Source organism: Indicator indicator, chromosome 33 (genome assembly GCF_027791375.1).
Source record: "Indicator indicator isolate 239-I01 chromosome 33, UM_Iind_1.1, whole genome shotgun sequence".
In the NCBI taxonomy this organism is placed as follows: domain Eukaryota; kingdom Metazoa; phylum Chordata; class Aves; order Piciformes; family Indicatoridae; genus Indicator; species Indicator indicator.
In genome coordinates this window covers 3,534,789-3,556,885 of record NC_072042.1, presented here as the reverse complement: position 1 = coordinate 3,556,885, position 22,097 = coordinate 3,534,789, and the positions used below count along the sequence as shown (strand labels likewise).

The 22,097-nt window shown below is 45.9% G+C and overlaps 1 protein-coding gene across 1 annotated transcript; it reads left to right on the top strand.

The window, feature by feature from the left end:
- On the top strand, window positions 1–21,317 carry THRAP3 (thyroid hormone receptor associated protein 3). The gene is made up of 12 exons (XM_054395148.1): window positions 1–25; window positions 1,840–1,925; window positions 6,285–6,446; window positions 9,357–10,253; window positions 11,338–12,078; window positions 12,963–13,135; window positions 14,094–14,205; window positions 14,801–14,885; window positions 17,303–17,487; window positions 18,088–18,280; window positions 18,872–19,021; window positions 20,028–21,317. Exons 3-12 carry the CDS (start codon window positions 6,310–6,312, stop codon window positions 20,247–20,249), a joined length of 2,895 nt encoding a protein of 964 aa, XP_054251123.1. The 5' UTR covers window positions 1–25; window positions 1,840–1,925; window positions 6,285–6,309; the 3' UTR covers window positions 20,250–21,317.
- Window positions 21,318–22,097: the final 780 nt, after the last annotated feature.

The window sequence follows — 22,097 nt, the reverse complement described above, 5'->3', positions numbered from 1 at the left end:
ATCATTGATGGGAGACCTATGCAAGGTATGTACACGCAGCACTGGGGGCTCTCTGATCAAACAAACTGATTCCATGTGTACCATATTTCTGTGGACAGGCATTTACCTGTTTTGTAGCCTGGCAGGGTTCAGGGACAGCCTGTTCTGATGGCTGTCTTTGCCATGGGAGGTTATTTTTGTTAAACAACTTTTAATGTAATCCCAAGTCGTTGAAATCCTTCTCGTTTTCCCCTGAGGTAACAAGATTCAGGTTAAGGTAGAGAGGAATCAGTTGCTGGCTTAAGAATAAGTGAATGGTTTTGCTTTCTGCAGCTTGTATAGGGAAGTTGCTGGAGCTGGTGTTTTCATGGTGAAATGTGTGAAGAGTAAATGTGTGAATCCTTCAGGACAGATTCAGTTGTGGCTGTAACTGTTCTCTGTATTTCAGAAGATATCCAAAGAGCCTCCAGTTCAGCTGGTTTTTACATTATCAGCAATAAATAATTTTTACTTTCTGGGGATTTAAGTTGGAGAGAGAGAATTTGTTGGCTAACACAAGGGCTGCCATAGTTTAAATTGCTGTAAGCCTTTTGGGTATCCTATCCAAATGTTAAAAAGCTTGGTTTGTGGGAAATGAACCTGAATTTTTACTGCATAGTTCTGTGTCTATTCTAAGTGTCTGTGAGCAGTGACTGCTGCTGACTTGTCATATGGAGTGCACTGGGTGAGATGTGCTGGAGGATTATATTTTTTTTAGCATTAACTAATCTCATTTGGGTTTTGGAGCTCAGGATTATGAATTGTGGAGCTGGCTGAAGGAGAATTAAATTCCCTGATAATGAAGGGTGTTCTGAGCACAGAAAGCAGAAGTTCAACTGCTTCTCCCCAGCTGAATGCTTGTGCTAGAGGACACTAAATGAATGACAAGACACTCAGGCAGAAATGGTTTCCCTAATGAGGTGCTGTCTTGTTTGCTTTGGGTCTTGAAGCAAAACAAACCCTAACAATTTCATTAAGCCCTGGCCAGAAAGGAACAAGTCAATTTCTGTTTTCCTGCCACACTTACATAGAGCTTTCTACAGCTGCTTTTACAAAATATTTTAAAACTTACAAGTTAATGTTTTGTAAACACTTGTGCAATAAAATGAAACTGCTGTGAGGAGTTCTCCAGTGCTGTGCACCCTTCCAAGGTGTGTTCAGGAGTCCTTTCAGTTGTTCCCAAATGTTCAGAGTGTTTGTACTCAGTGTATTACAGACACAGAGGAGAAACTGCTTTTGGTAGGGCCACGTCTGCTGTGGTTTTCTCTCTCTGTTGGCAAATGCTCCCTGCTGTAGCAATCCTCAATGACACTCTGGAGCTGGAGCAATTTCAGCTGTAACGTTCTCTTGGAGGCTTTTCTGTGCACTGGTGGCTCTGCTCTGCTGCAGCATCTGTGAAAGGCCTGAAGGAAGCACTGCGTGCAAGGCTTCAGAAAAAGGAGTGGAGGGTGGAAAGAGGTAGTCATTGAAATACTACAGGCCAGCTGGAAATTGGAAAGAAAACCCTGGAAGAAGGCATTGTGAAAATAGAGATGTTCTTCATTTGACCCAGGTCTTGGCATATAGAAATGTTCTTTACAGTGTTCTGGTAGCAGAGTCCTGGCCTGGGTGTTCTGCTTCAGCAAAGACTGTTGAGCACGTTTCCTACTCTCTTTTCCATATCTGGAAGAAAGTTTGGTTGGTCCTGCTCCTTGAGTGTGGTCTTGGTTCATAGGGGATAGGAAAAAAGGACACTTAGGGAAGCTCCTGGTGATCTCTGATGGTGATATGGACAACAATGTACTCACAAAGGTGCTTCAGTGCATGTTCTTCTCATTTCAGGTTTGCTTCCTGATTTCATAATTGACAAAGCTGAGACAGTGAAAACTGACTATTGAAGGCTGCAAGGTGTGAACCTGCACAAGCAGGTGGGTACATGATGGAAAATAAAACCTTCAAAGGGTGGTAGAACTGCCTGACCTGGAGTCTGGAAGATGCCTTTTTGTATCCCTTCTGTCCTGGGCACTGCAAGTTAAACTGTTGAATTCTTTTGTTGTTAATGTCACTGTGCCTAAAGGAGTTTGTGTCGTGTATTATCCAAACAGATTGTGAAGAAAAACCTCTGCCTTATGCCTTGGAATGTTGTGGTTTGTCCCTCCAAATAGCTGGTAAATAGGGTAAAATACACCATCTCTGTGAAAAAATCTTGGATGTCCTGGGAAGACAAGCTGTGTTGAGAATGCTTTTTGGATTTACACCCTGGTGGCTTTTGGCAGAAGAGGACTGTGCTTCCCCCTCTTTACCTGGAGTGGCTGCATTAGTCATGCTCATACTGATGTCCTGTGTTAAACTTCCATTTCTGTGCCCCCTCATTTGTTCTTTTGCTGAAGCCTTGCAGTGATGTCAGTCAGTGCCCATAAATTCTCTTTACCTGTTCTGATGCTGTGGGAGCTGGTTGAGTGTCCAGCAGTAAGAGCCTCTTGAGTGATTTTTTTTTTTTTTTCATTGCTATGCAGCAGAGTTGAGCTCTTCTTTCAGAGTTCTGCCAGGAGACTCAAAACAGGCAAAACTTTAACTTTCCTGACACTGCTTCCTGACAGAAGTTTGTCTTCCGTGCAAAGTCCTTTGTGGTGGCTTAGGAGGAGCGTTTGTTCCTCTCTTGCTTTCACCTCTTTATGTGGTTTGGTGGATTGCTGTGAGGATTTAGAAATGGAGAAGGCAAAGTTTGCTTCTTGAAATAACCTCCAAAATTTGGGAGGTGCTTTGAGAAGGGCAGATGCAGACTAAATATTATGAGGAAATTCTTTACAGTGAGGGTGCTGAGACACTGGAACAGGTTGCCCAGGGAGGTTGTGGATGTCCCCTCCTTGGAGGTGTTCAAGGCCAGGTTGGATTAGGCCTTGAGCAACGTGGGCTGGTGGGAGGTATCCCTGCCCATGGCATGGGGGGTTGGAACTGGATGATCTTTAAGGTCCCTTCCAACTCAAACCATTCTATGACTCTATGAGAATGAGAGGCTTCCAGGTTCTTGATTCTCCAGCTTAACTTCTCCTTTTTTGTGGGTAGGACTCATGAACAGGGTCACAGAATCAGTCTGGATTAAAAATACTCTTGTAAAACAGACCGTTTGTAACCTTTGCCATGATTAAGTGTTGTCATGGATTAAGTTTTGAATGTAGATGAATAATTCGTTGTATTGCTATGCTGGGGACTTTCTGCATGGGCCTTGTTGCTAAGGTAGTGATTAGTCAAAGTGTTCATCAACAGAAATATCCTCAGAGACATCTGCCCATTTTTGTTCTAGTTAAGGAGCAGCAGTGGATCACTGCAGAAAACCATCCTCAGAGGTTCCTGCTAAACATCAAAGAGGGTTGGCTTTGGCCTTTGTCTTCACTGGTGTCTTCTGGGTCAGTCAGTAATTCCTAGACCAGTGAAATATCTATCACAGTGACTTTACAACTGCAGTGTCAGCACAGGGGAGCTGAAATGACTCCAAGATTGCATTTGTTTAACCTTTTGAGCGCTGATAGAACACAGCAACTCCGTTTCTATTCTAGTCAGGGTTACCTCAAATGTTAGGAATGAATCAACTTTAAAAATATTGACAAAGATTTAAAAGAAAAAAAAAAAAAACCAACCCAAAACACTTCTAAGGCAAGAGAGCTTTTTGGCACACAGCTCACATACCAGAGGGGTGCTTGGTTGGTGAGTGCTGCGGATCAAAGTGGAATACAAAGACTCTGAAACAGCTCAAAGCAAGTGATACTTTTAAAATCTCTTTTGGGGCCTTCTCAGGGCTGACTGAGATTTGCTGCTGCTTGGTCAGTCAGCTCTGCCTAGGTGCCTTTCCTTGGAAAATGAGTTCCTCTGGAAGGGGCACAACAGGAGAGCTGTGGTGAAAGCTGGTTTCATGATACTAAGCTATTAAAGTACTTCAGGCAGTTCAGGGTTCAGTGTAAGTAAAGGTAACTGATGATGTATGCTGAGTGTGGCTTGTTCTTGAACTCCAGGCTTGTCATTTAGTAGAGAGCTGTCCTGAAATTACACAGTTTTGGGCATGTATTTGTAATCTCCTGACAAAGTAGCTTTTTTTCCTTGGTTTTCCTGTATCAAAGCCATTCAGGATTCAGGTGGGAGCAGCTCCCTGATCCCAGGAGGTAATTGAGATCAGCTTTCTGTATCTTCTTGCAGTTCCTGTTACCATTTCTCTCTGCTTCTCCTCCATGTTTTGATTTCCTGCACTAATCTTCTGATTGTTTTGACCAACAGAGTGGAAATGTTACTGTTTGAGCGGGTGTAGTTGGTAAATTGAATGGAAATATTTAGAAATGGTCCTTTCACACATTCCTTCCCTGAAAACTGACCATGCATGGGAATGAACTCCACTTCTTCACTGGTAGTAATGTTTGATCTTTACCCCTGATGCAATTTATTTTTTTCCTGATAGAACAGGAAATCTTTTTTTTTTTCCTGTGTACTTTGCAGTGTGGAATATATTAAACTGGTTCAGTTGTTAACAGCATCTTGAGTGTAGTGAAAGGGAAGGACAGGCAGATGTAACTTGATTTTTTTTTTTTTTTTTTTTTTTTCCCAAGCAAAAGCAAACTTCCCATTTCTGGAAAGTACCAGCTCTTGTGATGAGCAACCACCCACTTTCCCACTGACTGCTCCTGGGTTGTTGTGCTGTTCCTGAAAGGGCCCTGGCAGCAACTGGAGGATTTGGTAACCATATATGTAATTTGGCTTTGGGCAGTGACTGGAAGTGCAGACATTGCAAGTCAGGCCACTGGAATTTGCTTAAAATGGATCCAGTAGCAGAAGTGCTTGCTGGGTTGTGTCTTAATACCTAAATGTCTCCAGTTTTAATCAATAGGTGAAAAAAAGAGGAAGTTGTACCATAATCAGTCTTTTTTTTTTTTTTTTTTCACTGTGAATATTTGGAAGGGTGTCTGAATTCTTCTGGCTGCAACAGAAGTGGCTGGTGATAGGTGTTTGTAACTGCTCATAGCAGCTGCCTGAGCTACACAAGCAGGACTTAACCTGAATACTCAGAGCCATGCCCTTAGGGTTGTGTTTGCTGGATCTTGGATTAGCATTTTTGTTCATAATTCCATCTGAGAATGGAAAGAAGGGTTTGGGGTAGGGTTTTGGGGTAGGCCCTTTTATTTTTTTGTTGATCTTTAACCAGCTGGCAGTGTTGATAGTGGTGTGAGCTGATTTGTCTCTTTAAAGGTGTCCTTGCTTAAGCTAGCCACGTGGCCACAACAACCCCATGCAGAGCTACAGGCTGGGGTCAGAGTGGCTGGAGAGCAGCCAGGTGGAAAGGGACCTGGGGGTACTGGGTGACAGCCGCCTGAACATGAGCCAGCAGTGTGCCCAGGTGGCCAAGAGAGCCAATGGCATCCTGGCCTGCATCAGGCATAGTGTGGCCAGCAGGGGCAGAGAGGTCATTGTGCCCTGTACACAGCACTGGTTAGGCCACACCTTGAGTACTGTGTCCAGTTCTGGGCCCCTCAGTTTAGGAAAGATGTTGAATTGCTGGAGCATGTCCAGAGAAGGGCAGCGAGGCTGGGGAGAGGCCTTGAGCACAAGCCCTATGAGGAGAGGCTGAGGGAGCTGGGACTGTTTAGCCTGGAGAAGAGGAGGCTCAGGGGAGACCTCACTGCTGTCTACAACTACCTGAAGGGAGGTTGTAGCCAGGAGGGGGTTGGTCTCTTCTCCCAGGCAACCAGCACCAGAACAAGAGGACACAGTCTCAAGCTGCGCCAGGGGAGGTTTAGGCTGGAGGTGAGGAGAAAGTTCTTCACAGAGAGAGTGGTTGGCCATTGGAATGTGCTGCCCAGGGAGGTGGTGGAGTCACCATCCCTGGAGGTGTTCAAGAGGGGATTGGACATGGCACTTGGTGCCATGGTTTAGATAGTCATGAGGTTTAGGGTGACAGGTTGGACTCTATGATCTTTGAGGTCTCTTCCAGCCTTCTTGATTCTATGATTCTATGATTCTCCTGGCCTTTGCCTCGCTGCTTTCAGCTGTAGCAGTTCTCTTTGTAATTACTCTGGGTCGAAAGCTTTTTAGTCTTTCTGCAGATTTCCTCCTTGGACTGAAAAAACCCCTTCTGCTCTGTGCCCAGCACCATTCATTTGTGGTTAGGCAGCCCCTTCAAACGTTCCTGTTTCCAGCCTTACCAAGCTTTGTGTCACTCTGTGCTTTGTCAGGTGTGCCCTGTTCTCAAATCCGCTATGTGACTTCACTGTTTTCAAATATTCTTCCCGTCCTATTTCCTTCAGGTACCACTGGCAGGTGCTTGCCAAGATGTCTAAAACTAACAAGTCAAAGTCTGGGTCCCGTTCGTCTCGGTCCAGGTCTGCCTCGAGGTCCCGGTCCCGCTCCTTCTCCAAGTCCCGCTCCCGGTCCCGCTCCGTCTCACGCTCCAGAAAACGCAGGCTCAGGTAAGTGCCTGCAGCTCAGAAGCCAAAGGGTGTAACTGGTTTTCCTCTCTGTCCTGCCCAGATGATTTGTCACTTTGCAGGGAAGGACTTTGATTCGATTCCAGGGCAGCCAGTGTGCTGTTTCCTGCCAGCCTGTGCTGTTGTGAAGTGTTTTCAGGAGCTGAGAGAATCATTGGTGGCTGCTTATCAGCACTGTGGAGATTCTGCTTTTGAGCCCTGAATCTGGTCCCTGTGAACAATAATTTTACTGCTCTCTGCAGGTCTCTTTTTCCCCTAATATGAACAAAACCAGATATGGCCATGGTGGTCTTAGGTTGAAAGTTGAACTCAGTGATTCAGAGATTCATGGAATTGTTTGGGTTTGGATTAGAAAGGACCTTAAAGATCATCCAGTTCTAACTCCTCTACCATGGGCAGGAACACTTTCCACTCGACCAGGTTGCTCAAGGCCTCATCCAGCCTGCCTTTGAACACCTCCAGGGAGGGGGCATCCACAATTTTCTGCTTTAGACCAGACTTTTGTTTTACTGGAGAGGTTAGGTATGTGTCCTAGAGTGGGGAGAGAGAGTTGAGAACATCCACAGCAAACTGCTTCTTTGTTTAGTTAAACATAGAATCACAGAATGGTAGGGGTTGGAAGGGTCCTCTGGAGATAGATTCCCACCCCTCTGTCGGAGGAGGGTCACCTAGGTCAGGTCACACAGGAAGACCCTTTGGGCTTTTCTGAATTGATCCCAACCTTGAGGGGGCTTTTGCAGATGTTTGTGCTTCCCTCCTCTTGATAAAAATTAATTCAAACAAGTTTCCCTCTTACTTTAAGATACTACTATGAAAAATAGGGGCAATCCTTGTTTGTCTGTGCCTGCCCTCAACACTCAGGAGTCAGTTAACAGAAATGTTAGTTCTGGGTGCATATAAAGGACACAAAGTTAATTTCCTTGCAGTTCATTTTGAGAAATCAATTCATGTCCATAATAGTTATTCCTTAGGTTCCTGAATTGATTCTGCTCAGGCCAGTTAAAGGCTCAGTCTTCCCTGGATATCAGGATGTGCTTTGCTTTTGGCTAAACGTTCTGTATCTGGCAAAGGCATTGGGGGTTGGACAGGGTAGAGCATCATGCTTTTCCACTGATCTTAAATTCATAACATATTCTGAAAATCATTAGACATGCAACTGTTAACAATTAAGAGTTGCAGAATGCAGAGGCTCTAACAAATGTACAGTTGGGAGAGTGGAGGACATGACAAAAGTAAATTGGAGGCGGAGACTCCAGTTCTTTTCAGGAGGAGGGCTGGAATGCTGGAAGATCTCTGGTCATTTGGGAATAGCTGCCTAGCTCCGAAGGAACTTTTGACAGCTGAAAACAAAGGCACCCTGTGCACACATGGTCATTTCCTCTGTGCTGCTGCTGAATCTGCTTGTGCTTTGTAAATAACTCCTGCTTGAAACAAAGAGTCAGGATGGAGGGGGTTAGTTCGGCCAAGTCGTCTTGTGTGGCGTTAGGATGCTCTCTGAGGTAGGTCTGGTGGTATCTTGGCATGAAAGGCCATTATTGTGTGCTTCAGCATCTACCACAGCAAGGGTTTTCCTCTTCATTTGGTAGGTTTACTGGTTGTTCTAAGCTGTATTATGAGTGTTGGAGTCTGCCTAATACTTCTTACTTTCTTTAGGACTTGATGTTTCCCTATTGTAGAACAGTGGTTGCTTTAGGACAGGAGCAGAGGGTGTGAGCTGACTGGTTACAGGGGCTGGGAGAGGAGGGGGAATTCTTACTTTTTAGGTAAACACAGGAAATTTTATGGAAAAGGTTTCTTGTAAATCTCTGCACCTCTTGGAGTGAAATCTTCCTGCTGCAAGCCTCTCTAAAATGACAGAGCAGCAGGGAGTTGTGTGTTGCTGGGCTGTAAAAGTAGCTGTCTGTTGGAGTGCAGTGGTTGAGTGTTCTAGAACTACAGGCACTTAATGGAAGGACAGATTAGAGAATGATATTAATGAAAACCATTTCTACAAAATTCCATTCTAAAAAAAAAATCTGTTCTATTTAACTTACTAATTTGGACCTTTTTCACTGCTTTACTAATACAAATTTGCTAAAATCTCAGACTTTCAGCAGAAGTTTGGTTTTCCAACAGCTGTGAAACACGTCCTGTAAAGCTGGCATGTGCTCCTGAGCTGCAGTGGGGCTTTAAAACAGTTACACAGCTGCAGCTCCAAAAATTCAACAGAGGAGACTATTGGAACAAAATGTTTGGCCACTTCAGTCTGGATTCTTACAGGCTTTGTACTTGTGGATTCAGTTTTGTCCTTCAGGAGTGTTCTTGCCTGGTGTGTCTGGGAGCAGAGGGACACTGAGCAATGCCATCTTGTGGTGTCAGGCTGGAGAGGGAGCACATCTTTCTGCTCTCCTGCTTCTCTGGAGCTGCAGCTCCTGAACTGTGGCTTTCGAAACTGAAACCTATCGAGCAGTGTGCTGCTTGCTCTCTAATTCTCCTCTCATGTGGGGGTGCAGTGTTTTATTTAGCTTTTGTGGCAAAGAAGTGAGGTTTCACCTGGATCACCAGAGTTCCATAATCATGTGAGAACTTGGGACACAAGGGGAAAATGTGGGATCTTTTCTGAAGCTGGCTAGCAGCCACGTTCATCCTAGAAGAATGAAGAGCACTGTGTGCTCATCGTGGTCTCTGTTGCAGATCCTGAAATCAAACATTTGTTTGGCAGCATCACAGATAGAAATCATTTCCACTGCAAGGTAAAGGCTAATAAATAGCTCAGCTGGGGCCAGGCCTGATCTTTCAAGGGCCAGACCTGAATTTTTGGGGTCCAGGCTTGAATTTTCAAATTCTTTTTTTCTAAGGCTTCCAAGAAAAAGCTGTGATGCCAGAATGAACTTCTTTTCCTCTCTTTATCAGCTCTAGGTCTCGTTCAAGATCATATTCTCCATCTCATAACAGAGAAAGGAACCACCCCAGGGTCTATCAGAACCGGGATTTCCGAGGCCACAACAGAGGGTACAGGAGACCCTATTACTTTCGTGGCCGCAACCGTGGGTTCTACCCCTGGGGCCAGTACAACCGAGGGGGCTATGGGAATTACCGCTCCAACTGGCAAAACTACCGCCAGGCCTACAGCCCTCGCAGAGGCAGGTCCCGCTCCCGCTCACCCAAGAGAAGGTCTCCTTCACCCAGGTCTAGAAGTCATTCTAGAAATTCCGACAAGTCATCTTCTGATCGGTCAAGGAGGTCTTCCTCTTCCCGGTCTTCCTCGAATCATAGCAGAGTTGAGTCTTCCAAGCGTAAATCTGGAAAGGAGAAGAAGTCATCTTCCAAGGACACCCGAGCGTCTCAGGCCGCGGGAGAGAACCAAGGGGATGAGTCCAAGGAGCAGCCGTTCTCAGGAGCGGCAGCACAGGATGCAAAGGCATCTGAGGGATCAAAACCGTGGCAGGAGGTGGCCACCTACGGTACGAGTTCTGCCTCCAGAGCTTCTGTGTCTGAGCTCAGCCCGAGGGAGCGCAGTCCGGCCTTGAAAAGCCCTCTCCAGTCCGTTGTGGTCAGGCGTCGCTCTCCTCGGCCGAGTCCGCTGCAGAAGTCGAGCCCTCCACTGTCCAACCCCTCCCAGATGAGCTCTGCTCTGCAAAGCAGCAGCTCCTCCTTCCAGGCTCAGAGTCCCTTTGACCACGGCTCGGCAGGTTTGAGCCCGACGAGGAAGAGCCCTGTGTGCAAAAGCCCAACACCCATCAGTTCGATGTATGGAGCATCCCAGAAGGAGGAAAGCACAGCTCCTGGAGGAGGAGCCTTCTCCAAGAGGCAAGTGATGCATTTGGCTCTGCTGTGGTGTTTCCTGAAGCCAGTAGATGCTCTTCATGAGCACTGCAGGGGTCCTCGGGGTGTGCAGGGCACTGTGCCAGCCAGCTGCTGGTCCTGCTTGCTGTCTAAATGACAACAAAATCCAGAGCTAGCCCTGTGCTGTGGGAGGGTGGAGTTAATTTTCTGACTTGGGTAGTTGTAGAGTTCATCGAGATGGAGACATCCTTCCATAGAGAAGGCATCAAGCTCCCAAGTCTCTTTGGGCAGCAGGTTGGTGCCTGAGGGTGACACTTTGTTCTGTAAGATACAGTAGCATTCACAAGTGCTTTAAAAATCTTCTCTCTATCATTTTTTGAAGTATTTTAATACTGATTCTATACCAAGGGTGTCTAAACTTAAAAAAGAAACCAACCCAAACCTGTAACTCCTGTTTGGGCTTCCCAGGACACCGAACTAAGGTCCTTGGGCTCTGCAGCTGGTCCCTGGAGGCTGGGGTTTGGCTTAGGGAATGCTTTAACCAGGGTTCTGATGCTTGAAACTGGATAAATTGTTGTTCTCATTGCAAGTGTTTTGTCTTCTCCCAGCAAAAGAAATATTTCTCCTCTGTTAACCTTTTTGCTTTTATTTGTATTTGCAGTCTTGTCATGAAATATTTAGCTTACCTATGAAACTTGCCTCCCAAATTTGAAGTAGCTTTTGAGGCTTTTCTTTCCAGTGTGTTGTTTAAAAGCAGAACAGCCCAGTTTGAAAGTTTTGATGTGTTGTTCTCCTGAACCAGGTTTGTGAGGAAATAAACGGATTGGGTAAGATGTTGCTCCTTTCCTTAAAAATTGAATCTGTGGGTAAGCTGTTTTTCGTTTGTTCTTAAGCCTCATTTCATCAGTTCTGCACATCCATTTTCTTCTACATTTGCTGAATTTAGTGAGAGCTAAAAGTCCTAAATCCAGGCTGAGTAAATCTGCTCTGTGTTAACTGTTGTAAGGCCTTCAAGGCAGCTTTCTGTCTGTGCCTGCTCTCAGCTGAAGCGTGAAACCGGTTTGAGCTTTAATAAGAGAACTTCTGCCATGTCGTGTTTTATGAACAGGTACCTGGAAGAGCAGAAGGCTGAGAATGGGAAAGACAAAGAGCAGAAAGTAACAAATGTTGAAAAAGAAAAAAGTAAAGAAAAAGGGAATTTCTCTGAGTTGGGATCAACAGATGGAAAGGCAAAATCCGACTCCTATGCGTCCAAAGCCGACTCGGACAAGGGATACCGTGGCAGCCAGTCGCCCAAGCGCTACAAGTTCAGGGATGATTTTGATAAGCTCAAGGTCCCAGAATTCCACAAGGAAAGCCATTATGGCAAAGAGGAAACAGAGGAACAGGAAAAGAAAGACAAAGCAAAGGGCCGAAAAGATTCCGAGTTTGATGACGAGCCCAAATTTATGTCTAAAGTTGTGGCGACTTCGAGTAAAGGTCAAGAAGAGGATAGGTCAGGAAAGTGGGAAGGTGTGGTCTTCTTCCCTCCTGGGAAAGAGAAACAAAGGAAATCTGATGAAATGGAGGAGGAAAGTTATTCTGAAAGATCCAAAAAAGAAGAGAGGCCGACATCCAAGAGAGCTGAACCAGGTCACAGGGGCTTTGTTCCTGAAAAGAATTTTAGAGTGACCACTTACAAATCGAGCCAGGAAAAAAGTTCTTCCCCTTCACCAAGGAAGACTTCTGAGGTTAAGGAGAAACCAGGCACCAAAGTAGAGGGGCTAACTCCTGGCAAATCTTCCTTCTCCATTACTCGAGAGGCCCAAGTCAATATTCGAATGGATTCCTTTGATGAAGACCTTGCACGGTGAGTATTTGCTATTGTTTGAGAGCTCTAAATAGGGGATTTTCCTGTTTCTCTTCCCAGGATCCTCACATGCTGGCCAAGTGTGAGCAAGGCTAAATAACACTGCATCACAGTTTGCATTCTCTGGCAACAGGAATTAATTTTTTTCTTCCATTGTAATACTTGTGTGACTCTTTTGTGGTGGGAGGATAGAGGAGTTATCAGTTTGCAGCTGGTGAAGTTATAACATGAAGGTTGAGCAACTTTTCTACCACCAGAGGTAAGATGAGTTCAGAATGTAGATGCTTCTCCCTCAGGTTCCACCTACACAGAGCTCTGGGAAGAGTCAGGTACTTGATGGCTTCTTGCTTCTAGAAGCTTAGTGGTACAGTGAAGTTCCAGTGCCATTTGAATGCCATCTGATTGTCTGGAGTGTGTTTAACTGCTCTGATTATCTCAGCACAGCATTACTTAAGCTCTGGGAGCCACCTCAGCTTTGCTTCAAAAAAATCTTAAAACAGTAAAAAAAAATTGTTCTGGAAAACAGATTTGTGCAGCAGTAGGCAGGGAGTGTGAACGTGCTCTGGGGGATGCTAAAGGTGGAATTTAGCAACAGTAGGGAAGGATCACTGCAGGGAGTGGTGTGAGAAGGGGCTTGTGTGTCACAGGCTGTGAGGGTTCAATACCTTCACAGCCCTCCAAGCACAGCCTAAGCAGTGTCTGAACTGCTGCAGAGGTTTAGAGGGGTTGGAATGAGTGCCCTGCTCGTGCTGTTGAATGTCCTTCGGGCCCTCCACAATCCTACATAAAAAGCGAAGTCAGCTTCCAGCTTTTGAGATTGTTTATCTTCAACTGCTTCCCTTTTACCCCCTTCTTCCATTTCATGTGGTCTGTTCTTTCTCCAGTCCAAGTGGCATTTTGGCTCAGGAACGCAAGCTGTGCCGGGACCTGGTGCACAGCAACAAAAAAGAGCAAGAATTCCGCTCCATTTTCCACCACATTCAGTCTGCTCAGTCCCAACGGAGCCCTTCTGAACTGTTTGCTCAACATATAGTGACCATAGTCCACCATGTAAGAGGTAGGTCAGATGTCCATGAACCCTCAGCTGAAGGTCACTCCTCCCTTGCCCAATAAGCAGGTTTCGTCACTCTGGTTAATGCTCAGAGAGCTGATTGCCAGCACATAGAGCATGGAGGAGAATAGCAGCTCAGCTGGGAGTCTTTATTTACACAGATTACTTCTCTGCTGGAAAGGCAGAAGAGACATCTTTGGGTTTACCTGAGCAGTATGCAGAGAGGCTGTGACTCAGAATTTGTCTTCTAGAGAGCTTGTGACTCACTGAAGAAATGGTTCAGGTCAGGAGTGAAACTGAAGTTCGTCAGCAGTATTAGTTATGGCTCTTAGAATCACAGAGTGGTAGGGGTTAGAAGGGACCTCAAAAGATCATCCAGTTCAACCCCCCTGCCAGAGCAGGGTCACCTAGGGCAGGTCACACAGGAACACATCCAGATGGTTTTGAAATGTCTCCATAGAAGGAGACTCCACAACCTCTCTGAGCAGCCTGCTCCAGTGCTGCAGCACCCTCAGGGTGAAAAAGTTTCTCCTTATGTTCATACGGAACCTCCTCTGCTCCAGCTTTCCCCCAGTGCCCCTTGTCCTGTTATTGGACATCACTGAGCAGAGCCTGGCTCCATCCTCCTGACACTGCCCTGCACATCTTTATCAGCATGAATCAGGTCACCCCTCAGGCTCCTCTTCTCCAAGCTAAAGAGACCCAGCTCAGCCTTTCCTCACAAGGGAAATGCTCCACTGCCTTCAGCAGCTTTGTGGCTCTGTGCTGGACTCTTTCAAGCAGTTCCCTCAGGTCGTTCTTGAACTGAGAGGCCCAGAACTGGACACAATATTCCAGATTCTTGGCAGTAGTGTGCTCCACATGCGGGCACCTGAACTCGAGCAGGCTGTAGGACTGCTGTGCTTCATCATTGTACAGAAATGGTGTTAATGTTTTGGTGTTGTTTACTCCCCCCCACCCACAGAGCACCACTTTGGCTCTTCAGGAATGACACTGAATGAACGCTTTACCAAATATCTAAAGAAAGGAATGGAACAGGATGCAGCTAAAAACAAAAAGAGCCCTGAAATCCACAGGTTGGTGTCATGAGTGTCTCAGCATTTCAGGGGTGGTTCAGATTTCCTTCTCTTAAACTCTGGAGTAATTCTGGAATAAGTCAAGTCTATAACTACCTGCAGCCAAAAAAAAAAATTGAATGATATGGGGAGGTCTGAGTACCTTTGGAAAAACTGGTCTGCTTTACACAGAATCACAGAATGTTAGGGGTTGGAAGGGATCTGAAAGGTGGAGTCCAACCCCCCCCTGCCAGAGCAGGACCACCTAGAGCAGGTCACACAGGAATGCATCCAGGCAGGTTTTGGATGTCTCCACAGAAGGAGACTCCACAGCCTCTCTGAGCAGCCTGCTCCAGGGCTCTGTCACCCTCATAGTGAAAAAATTTTCTCCTTATGTTCACATGGAACCTCCTCTGTTCCAGCTTGCACCTGTTCCCCCTTGTCCTATCACTGGCTCTGAGCAGAGTATGGCTCTGTCCTCCCCACACTTTCTTTCACCTCTTTATCAGCATGAATAAGGACACCCCTCAGGCTCCTCCAGTGCCATTTGATCTAAAAAACTTCAGATTGTTCTTAAGAGCAATAGACTGTATCTGTGTGCTTGCTTTCCTTTTAGGAGGATAGATATATCTCCCAGTACTTTTAGAAAACATGGATTCTCTCAAGAGGAATCGAAAAGCCCCAGAGATCCTGGCTTCAAGGTGAACTGTTAACTCTGCTTACTTTAATTCAACAAAATGAGTGCATTGGGCATGATCTTAACAGTGATGTTTTTGTTTAAATTACTCTCTACTTAAGTTTGTGTTTTTCTTTTAAGGATGGGCATAATTCTAAAAATGAACTACAAAGGGTTAATTTTTATTAAAAAATGTATCAACAACCTTTGTGAAGTGGTTTAGACTATGGTAAATGACCCCAAAGTCAATTGAGGTGAGCTTGAGAAAAAAGAGAGGATTTTTGGAACAAGTGCCCTTGATGAGAGAAGAGACTTTTTGTGATATTTTTCTGCTTGTAAGTATGATTAAACTCAATTGTCTACACGCAATGTTTCCAACCATGTTTGCAAAAAAAAAAAAAAAAAAAAAAAAAAAGACATGCATGTCAAAAGAGAGGGAAGTAAAGTTAAATACTTAAGCTAAACCAGCTACACTGTTTAAGCAGATGCTAAATTTTGTTCTAACAGCTTTTAACTTGTACCATTCTGTGTTGATTTTGCTGTTGCTTTAACGTTTTCCACACTTGAAACTTTGGAAGTTAGATCCAGACCGTTCGGAATTTGGTTTTAGCTGTTTGTGAGTTAGCTTTTTGGGGGGGTTAAGCCAAGGTTGCTTGACTGTAAACAAGGTTCTAACTGTAAACAAATCATTAAAACAAAAAATAAAAACAAAAAAAAGGCTTAACCTCAACAAAATGTTTTGGGGATTTGAACCTTTGCTTATTCACCTTCGTACATATTGACGTTGAAGAGATTTTTAAACCAGTCCTGCTGCAAACCTTACTTGTTTCATATTTGTTTTCGATTTTTTCCCCAAACACACTTGTGGCTTGAGATGGACGATGGTGAGATGGATTTGATGGGCCTGAACTCTTGAGCATCAGCTTGGCAGAGTCTATTATAAACCTGGTTTCCAAACAGCTCGGCCAGCCTTCCGTGTGAAACAGACGTGCCCTCCCACAAACCCAAATAGGTGTTTGCTGTACCACATAAGGGAGCTGCTGCTGATTTTGGCACTTATCTGTCATCCATCGTTGTCGGGAGCACTTTTGTTCTCAGAGTAGAAATTAAAAGCTCTTTGCCTGGGGGAAGTAGAAGAGCAAAACACCAAAAAACACACAAAAAAAAAAAAACCAAAAAAACCCAAACCAAACCACAAAACGACTGCTCTCGCTCCTGCGTTATTTGACATGTTTGTTTATACAAAAAAAGTGGTTAGAAACTCATGTAAGTAAAAACATTTCATGGCTAGAGACTTACTAATCCTTCTGTATTTAATTCAAGGCAATTAATGTGATGTTGTGTTGCATATTGAGTCATGCAGTTGCCGAGGTCAGGGTTGTGTAAGTGAAGTAGCTACTGGTTGAGCACAGCCCTTGTTGCTCCCCCCAGCTCAGTGTTGGTCAGAACCACAGCCACTGCCAGATTGCTGCTCCAGTGGCTCCTCCAGGTACCACTGGTCTTAGAGGACACACAGGTAACACAGCTTCTCCTTTTCCAAAGAAACTCTCTCAATCCATTGTTAAGCAGCAATTTAAACAGAACTCAAAGCAAGCGTTGCCACATTTCAGTGATCAGTGTAACAAAGCCCAGAGAAGGTGAGTGCTTTTCATACAGCTGTTGGTGTTTGCTTTGTGCAGCACCAGGGTCAGCTGGCACTGTGTGGAGAAGCTCATACTCCTGCCTCTGCTGACTCCTTGGCACCTCTCACAGTCTCCCTTCCAGCTGAGGGGGAAGGAGAGCTCTGACTGGTGTCTGCCACAGAGTAAATCCCCATGAGAGATGTCAGAGGCTGCATGGCACTGGGATGTTGGCCTTCTCCCAGATGCACATGGTTGCTGCATTTCTGTGGCCTCCATCCGTTACACTTTGATCATTGATGGCCATCTTGGGTACCTCCAAGCAGCAACCAGATTTTGCTTCTCCTGAAGTGCTGCTTCCAGACCTGGTGGTTCAAATTGTTTGCCCTCTGGTAGGTGATGTCTGTCAGCAGGACAGCAGATGTGCTGCTGTTCAGTGCCAGACCTCCACAGGCTCTTGGACATTTTTGCCCTGCTGTAGTTCTGCTACACAATCAGTTGGATTCCCAAGTCATTCTCATCCCTCACTGGCTGGGGTGTACCCTAAGTGTCAGCTTCAGCATTTCTCCCTCCCCTGTTAGCAGGATATTTATTGTAATGCTTAAGAGGATAAGAGAAGTTAAAAAGCAGTAGGAAAGTTAAATTCTGACGAATGCAAACTTTGCTGTAGTGCAGGATTTTACATCTTAAAGTGGATTAATTGATTAGCACTCAGATAAAGCTGTTCTCCAGATGTCTGTGCAGTCAGTAGCAGAGTTATGGTGCTGAGCTCACACACTGGGAACCTTGGTGTTAAACTCTCCTCTCTTCCCTGCATTTGTAGGCTGAGGGGAAATATAAAGAGGACCCTGTTGACCTGCGCCTTGATATTGAACGCCGTAAAAAACATAAGGAAAGAGATCTTAAACGGGATAAGTCCAGGGAGTCGGTGGACTCGAGGGATTCAAGTCACTCAAGGGAAAGATCAGCTGAGAAAACGGAGAAAAGTCACAAAGGCTCAAAGAAAAAGTATGTAGGAAAGCCTCTAGCCATTCCCTTCTGCATTTGGTGTTTCTGCTGTTAAGGTTGGAGACGACATCGTGTACATGCCGTGGTACATAACCGCTCCAGTGGCATGAATTGTTCCTCTGGGAGTCGTCTTGATATCATTAGATCTGTCTGAAACACTAAAATAACTGTTAAAGGTAAATGAGAAAGCTCCATGTGTCAGAATGGGTGAGTCACCTTTCCTTGTTCCTGTTGTGTTCTAGAGGTTTAAATGGCTGTGCTTTAATGTTCGTTTCAGCCTTTTCTATTGGCTTCATTTCCGGCTGAAGCTCTGTGGATGCATGGTTTGCCTCAAGCAGTGGTGTAAACACCTTAGAGGCAGCAAGTTCTCTGTGGAGGAGACCTGGGACCTGTTATCTGTGTGGTTTAGCTGATCTAAGCCCTTAGTAAGGCTCTTCCTTCCCATGGTAGGGAGTGTTGTGTTAATGGGGCGTGTAAAGAAATGGCTCTGTGGCAGACCAGGCACAAAGGAGGTACCAGCCCTGTTGGGCAGACAAGGCACAAAGGAGGTACCAGCTCTGTTGGTGTCCCACTCACCTCCATTTCCTATCCCTGAAACAGGAAGCACCGACGGGTACGGGAGAGATCCAGATCCAGCTCCTCATCGTCACGTTCCTCTCACTCAGTCAAAGCAGAGGAGTATCCTGAGGAGACTGAGGAGAGGGAGGAAAGCACCACAGGCTTTGACAAGTCCCGGCTTGGGACAAAAGAATTCCCTGGTCCAAATGAAAGAGGAAGAGCCAGAGGGACCTTTGTAAGTGTTCCACACCCCCTGCCCTCAGTGTCCATTCCCAGAGCGGGCAAAAAAAGGGCTGCTCTGTGCTGCTCTTCCACAGCTGAAGCACACACGAAAGGAAAAACCCCACAGTCATTGTCTGGGCATGGCTGAGGAGCCACAACACGATGGCTCCAGGCGTGGAGCACAAAGCAGGGTGCTGAGAACATAGTCTGGGCAGCTGAACTCAGGATGTGTGGAGCAGAAGCCTTTGTGCATTACTAATTGCTGAGCAACCTGATGTGCTTAGCTGGGTGAGGCTGTTGATGGGACTCAGCAGGTCACAACCACCCAGCCCAATGCCTTAGTTGCACAGATGTGTCATGTGCATGTTCTGTTTGTCTCTTGGCTGCTCTGGAAACATCTCTGCAGGATCTTAAACAGCTTGATAGAAATCAGATGAGCTAGAAAACCCTGAAATGTCCTGGCCTCTTGTTTTAATGATGGGTTAAAGGTGTTCTTGGATGGTCAGACAAGTGATGCATCTCTTGGACATTCTGGAAGCTGTCTGAGGGTGGGAGGGAGCTGCCACCACAGCTGGTTTATTTCTTTTCTGTTTTGCTGCTGCAGCAATTCAGAGCCAGAGGGAGAGGATGGGGCAGAGGCAACTTTTCAGGCAACAATAACAGCAACAGTGGTGGCAACAACGACTTCCAGAAGCGAAACCGAGATGAGGAGTGGGATCCAGAGTACACACCCAAGAGCAAGAAGTACTACTTGGTATGTGTTTGAAGTCCTGAAACATGCCTGTGCACTGCAGCTATATCTGCTCTTATTAGAGGGGAAGGCACCAGCTGTCATTAGACCATCTGAACCACCAGGGTGAGGCTTCATGTGACACTTCTTCACAAGAGGTGAATGACTAAAGAGGGCTTATGACTAAAGAGGGCTTGTTTCTGCTCCTTGGGGTTTGCTCTAAGTGAAACCCTAAAGGCCAGGTAAAGAGCTTTGTGTTTCACAGTGTGAAAGCACAGCTCCAATCTGTGGTGCAGATGTTTCGTGGTGCTTCTGTCCCCATAAGGTGTCCGGTTTGCTGGATGGGTCAGAACAGCTTCATTTTCTCTGGTGTGATGACATTCTGCCACACTAAAGGGCAGTGCTCTGGGAGAATCCTGTCTGACCGTGTCCTTTGGAAGAGAGGTGGTTTTAAAAACACCAACTCCTTTTTCATTTGAGGTACTTGAGGTTCCTCACCCTCTCAGTGAGCAGTGCACCATTTCAGTCTCTTGCCTCAAACAAGAAAGCCTTGATTTTTATTTTTTGTTGAGACTCTGGAACAGGCTGCCCAGAGAGGATGTGGATGCCTCCTCGCTGGGGGTGTTCAAGGCCAAGTTGGATGAGTCCTTGAGCAGCTGAGTCTAGTTGAGAGGCTTCCCTGCTGATGGCAGGGAGGTTGGAGCAGGTGATCTCTAGAGTCCCTTCCAACCTAAACCATTCTATGATAGAATTGTTTGGGTTGGCAAAGCCCTCTAAGCTCATTGAGTCCAACCATCAACCCAAAACCACCATGGCCACTAAAGCATGGCCCCAAGTGCCATGACCACAGGTTTCTTGAACACCTCCAGGGACAGTGACTCCACCACCTCCCTGGGCAGCCTGTTCCAATGCCTGACCGCTCTTGCAGCAAAGAAATTATTCCTAACATACCAAATTTTTCCTGATAATCCAAAACCCCTCTGGTGAGCAGTCAGTACTTGAGCTGATCTGGTTGGCTTCCTCTGCACAGCATGACGACCGGGAGGGCGAAGGCGCGGACAAGTGGGTGAGCAGAGGCCGCGGGCGGGGAGCCTTCCCCCGGGGCAGAGGCCGCTTCATGTTCCGCAAGTCCAGCACCAGCCCCAAGTGGGCTCACGACAAATTCAGCGGAGAAGAAGGAGAGATTGAAGATGACGAAAGTGGCACAGAAAACAGGGAGGAAAAGGACACCTTGCAGACGACAGCCGAGTAGCCGCAGCGCCGGCGTGTTTGCAGGGCGCCCTGGCAGGAGGGAAGGGGTTCAGCAGCCGCCTGCTGCTGCTGCTGGAGAGTGCCAGGGTGCGCCCGAAGCGCTGAGCCAGAGCCCCGCGAGGAGCTCTGAAACCATCCCTGAAAAATCAACTGCATTTCCAGAGCTCAGCCTCCCCCAGCGTGGACTGGAACTGTGATCAATCATCGATGCTTGGATCCACTCGTGGAGTTTCTCTTCCCAAAGACTTTTTCCTTCCGGACTGAGTAGGGTCAGGTTCTGGGTGAGGTCCTGGATTTCCTCTCTGTGACCTTCGTGAGCGGTCGGTTATAGTTTTGTTTTGTTTTGTTTTTGAAGCCAATGTGGATTTTGGTTTGTGCCCATCTTAACCTCCCCTCCCTGCCCCCAGTAGTCTTGACTGGTGGTTTGGGGATTTTTTTTTTTTGTTGTTGTTGTTTCTCTTTTATAATTTGAGCTTAGAAAAGGTGAGGGTTAACTCGCCACTTCAAATTTCCCCTTCATTCCCTCCCTTCCTACTGTGTATTCAGTTTTGCTTTTGTTTTGTTTTGTTTTTGTTAATTCATACTTTACTTATTTTAGGCCTTTTTTTCCTTCTGTAGTAACAATCAATTAAAAAATCATTTTGGAGACTTTTTTTTTTTTTCCCCTTGGTTCTTCAATAAGAAAACAATGAAGCATGTGAATAAAACATCTAAATGTTAACTTGGTGGGACCAAACTGCTATCTTTTTGGTTTGTTTGTTTTTTGTTTTTTGTTTTTTTTTAAACAAAAAAAAACCCTCCTTTTTTATGTAACAGTTGAGTTTAGGGCCTTTTAAAAATTGTTTTCTGTTGGGAGCTAACAGAATTAGCATGGTTTAAAAACAAACAAAAAACAGAAGAGTCCCCTCCTTGCCCCCACTGTTTGTGTACACTGTTAGGCCTGGTGTGTGCTGGAGCCCCCTCCCTCCTTCCCCCAACTGCTCGTAGGCATTTTGTGTTATCTCCTGGCAGCTGGTTGTGAACTCGATGCTCTTTCCACCATCACATAGTTTTCTAAGGAACTTCAGAATTCTACTAGGCTTAAAAAAAAAAAAAAAAAAAAAAAAAGGAGATAAGAATTTTTCAATATTTTTTATTAATCTTTTTATATATAAAAAAAAAAAAAAAAACCCAAAACAGAAGTCAGGACCCTCCTGTGCTGGTTGAGGATGGCCGTTGTGGTGTCTTTCTTTTTATCTTCTACTCAGAAGCCTTCAGAAGGAGCTGGCAGGAGGTTCTCTGGCCGAGCCAGGAGCCTCCATGAGGAGAGGCCATGCCCAGTGTGCCCTCCACCCACCCCCTGCCCAGGATTGCTGTGCTCTGTCCCTGCACACACCAACTAGAGTTTGGTTTGTTTTGACTTGAACAGTTCCTGTTTAGCAAAGCCCTGAAGTTTGTTTATGCAAATAAAATACAATAAAATCAGTCGTAGGTGTAACTCTGCTTTGTTTTGTGTGCTGAGTCTGGGGGCTTCTCTCAACAGGCCTAAGGGGTGTCACTGGAGGGCATCGGAAGAACCAAACACCTGTGGCCAGATTCAGAGCTGGCAGAGGGGTGGGGCTGGATGATCCTTCAAGGTCCTTTCCACCCCCTAACGTTCTGTGAAGAGTGGCTGGGAAGGGAATCTTTAAAACAGGGTGGGCCTGGAGGAGAGGTTGCACCAGCCAGCTGTCAGGAGAGGAAGCTCTAGCTGGTATCTACCTGAAAAGCAGTGATGGGAAGTGATGACTCCTGGTGCAGTGCATGGGAGGTTCTTGGGTTGTGTGGCTCTCCAGGTGGGAATGCTGCTCTTGGAAGCAAGGACCTGCCC

Excerpts from the sequence above, each read along its gene's own strand:
- THRAP3 (XM_054395148.1), top strand. The coding sequence starts at position 6,310 with ATGTCTAAAACTAACAAGTCAAAGTCTGGGTCCCGTTCGTCTCGGTCC. Across the intron at positions 6,447-9,356 it reads TCCAGAAAACGCAGGCTCAG|CTCTAGGTCTCGTTCAAGAT; the intron begins GTAAGTGCCTGC and ends TCTCTTTATCAG. Across the intron at positions 14,886-17,302 it reads CCAGAGATCCTGGCTTCAAG|GCTGAGGGGAAATATAAAGA; the intron begins GTGAACTGTTAA and ends CTGCATTTGTAG.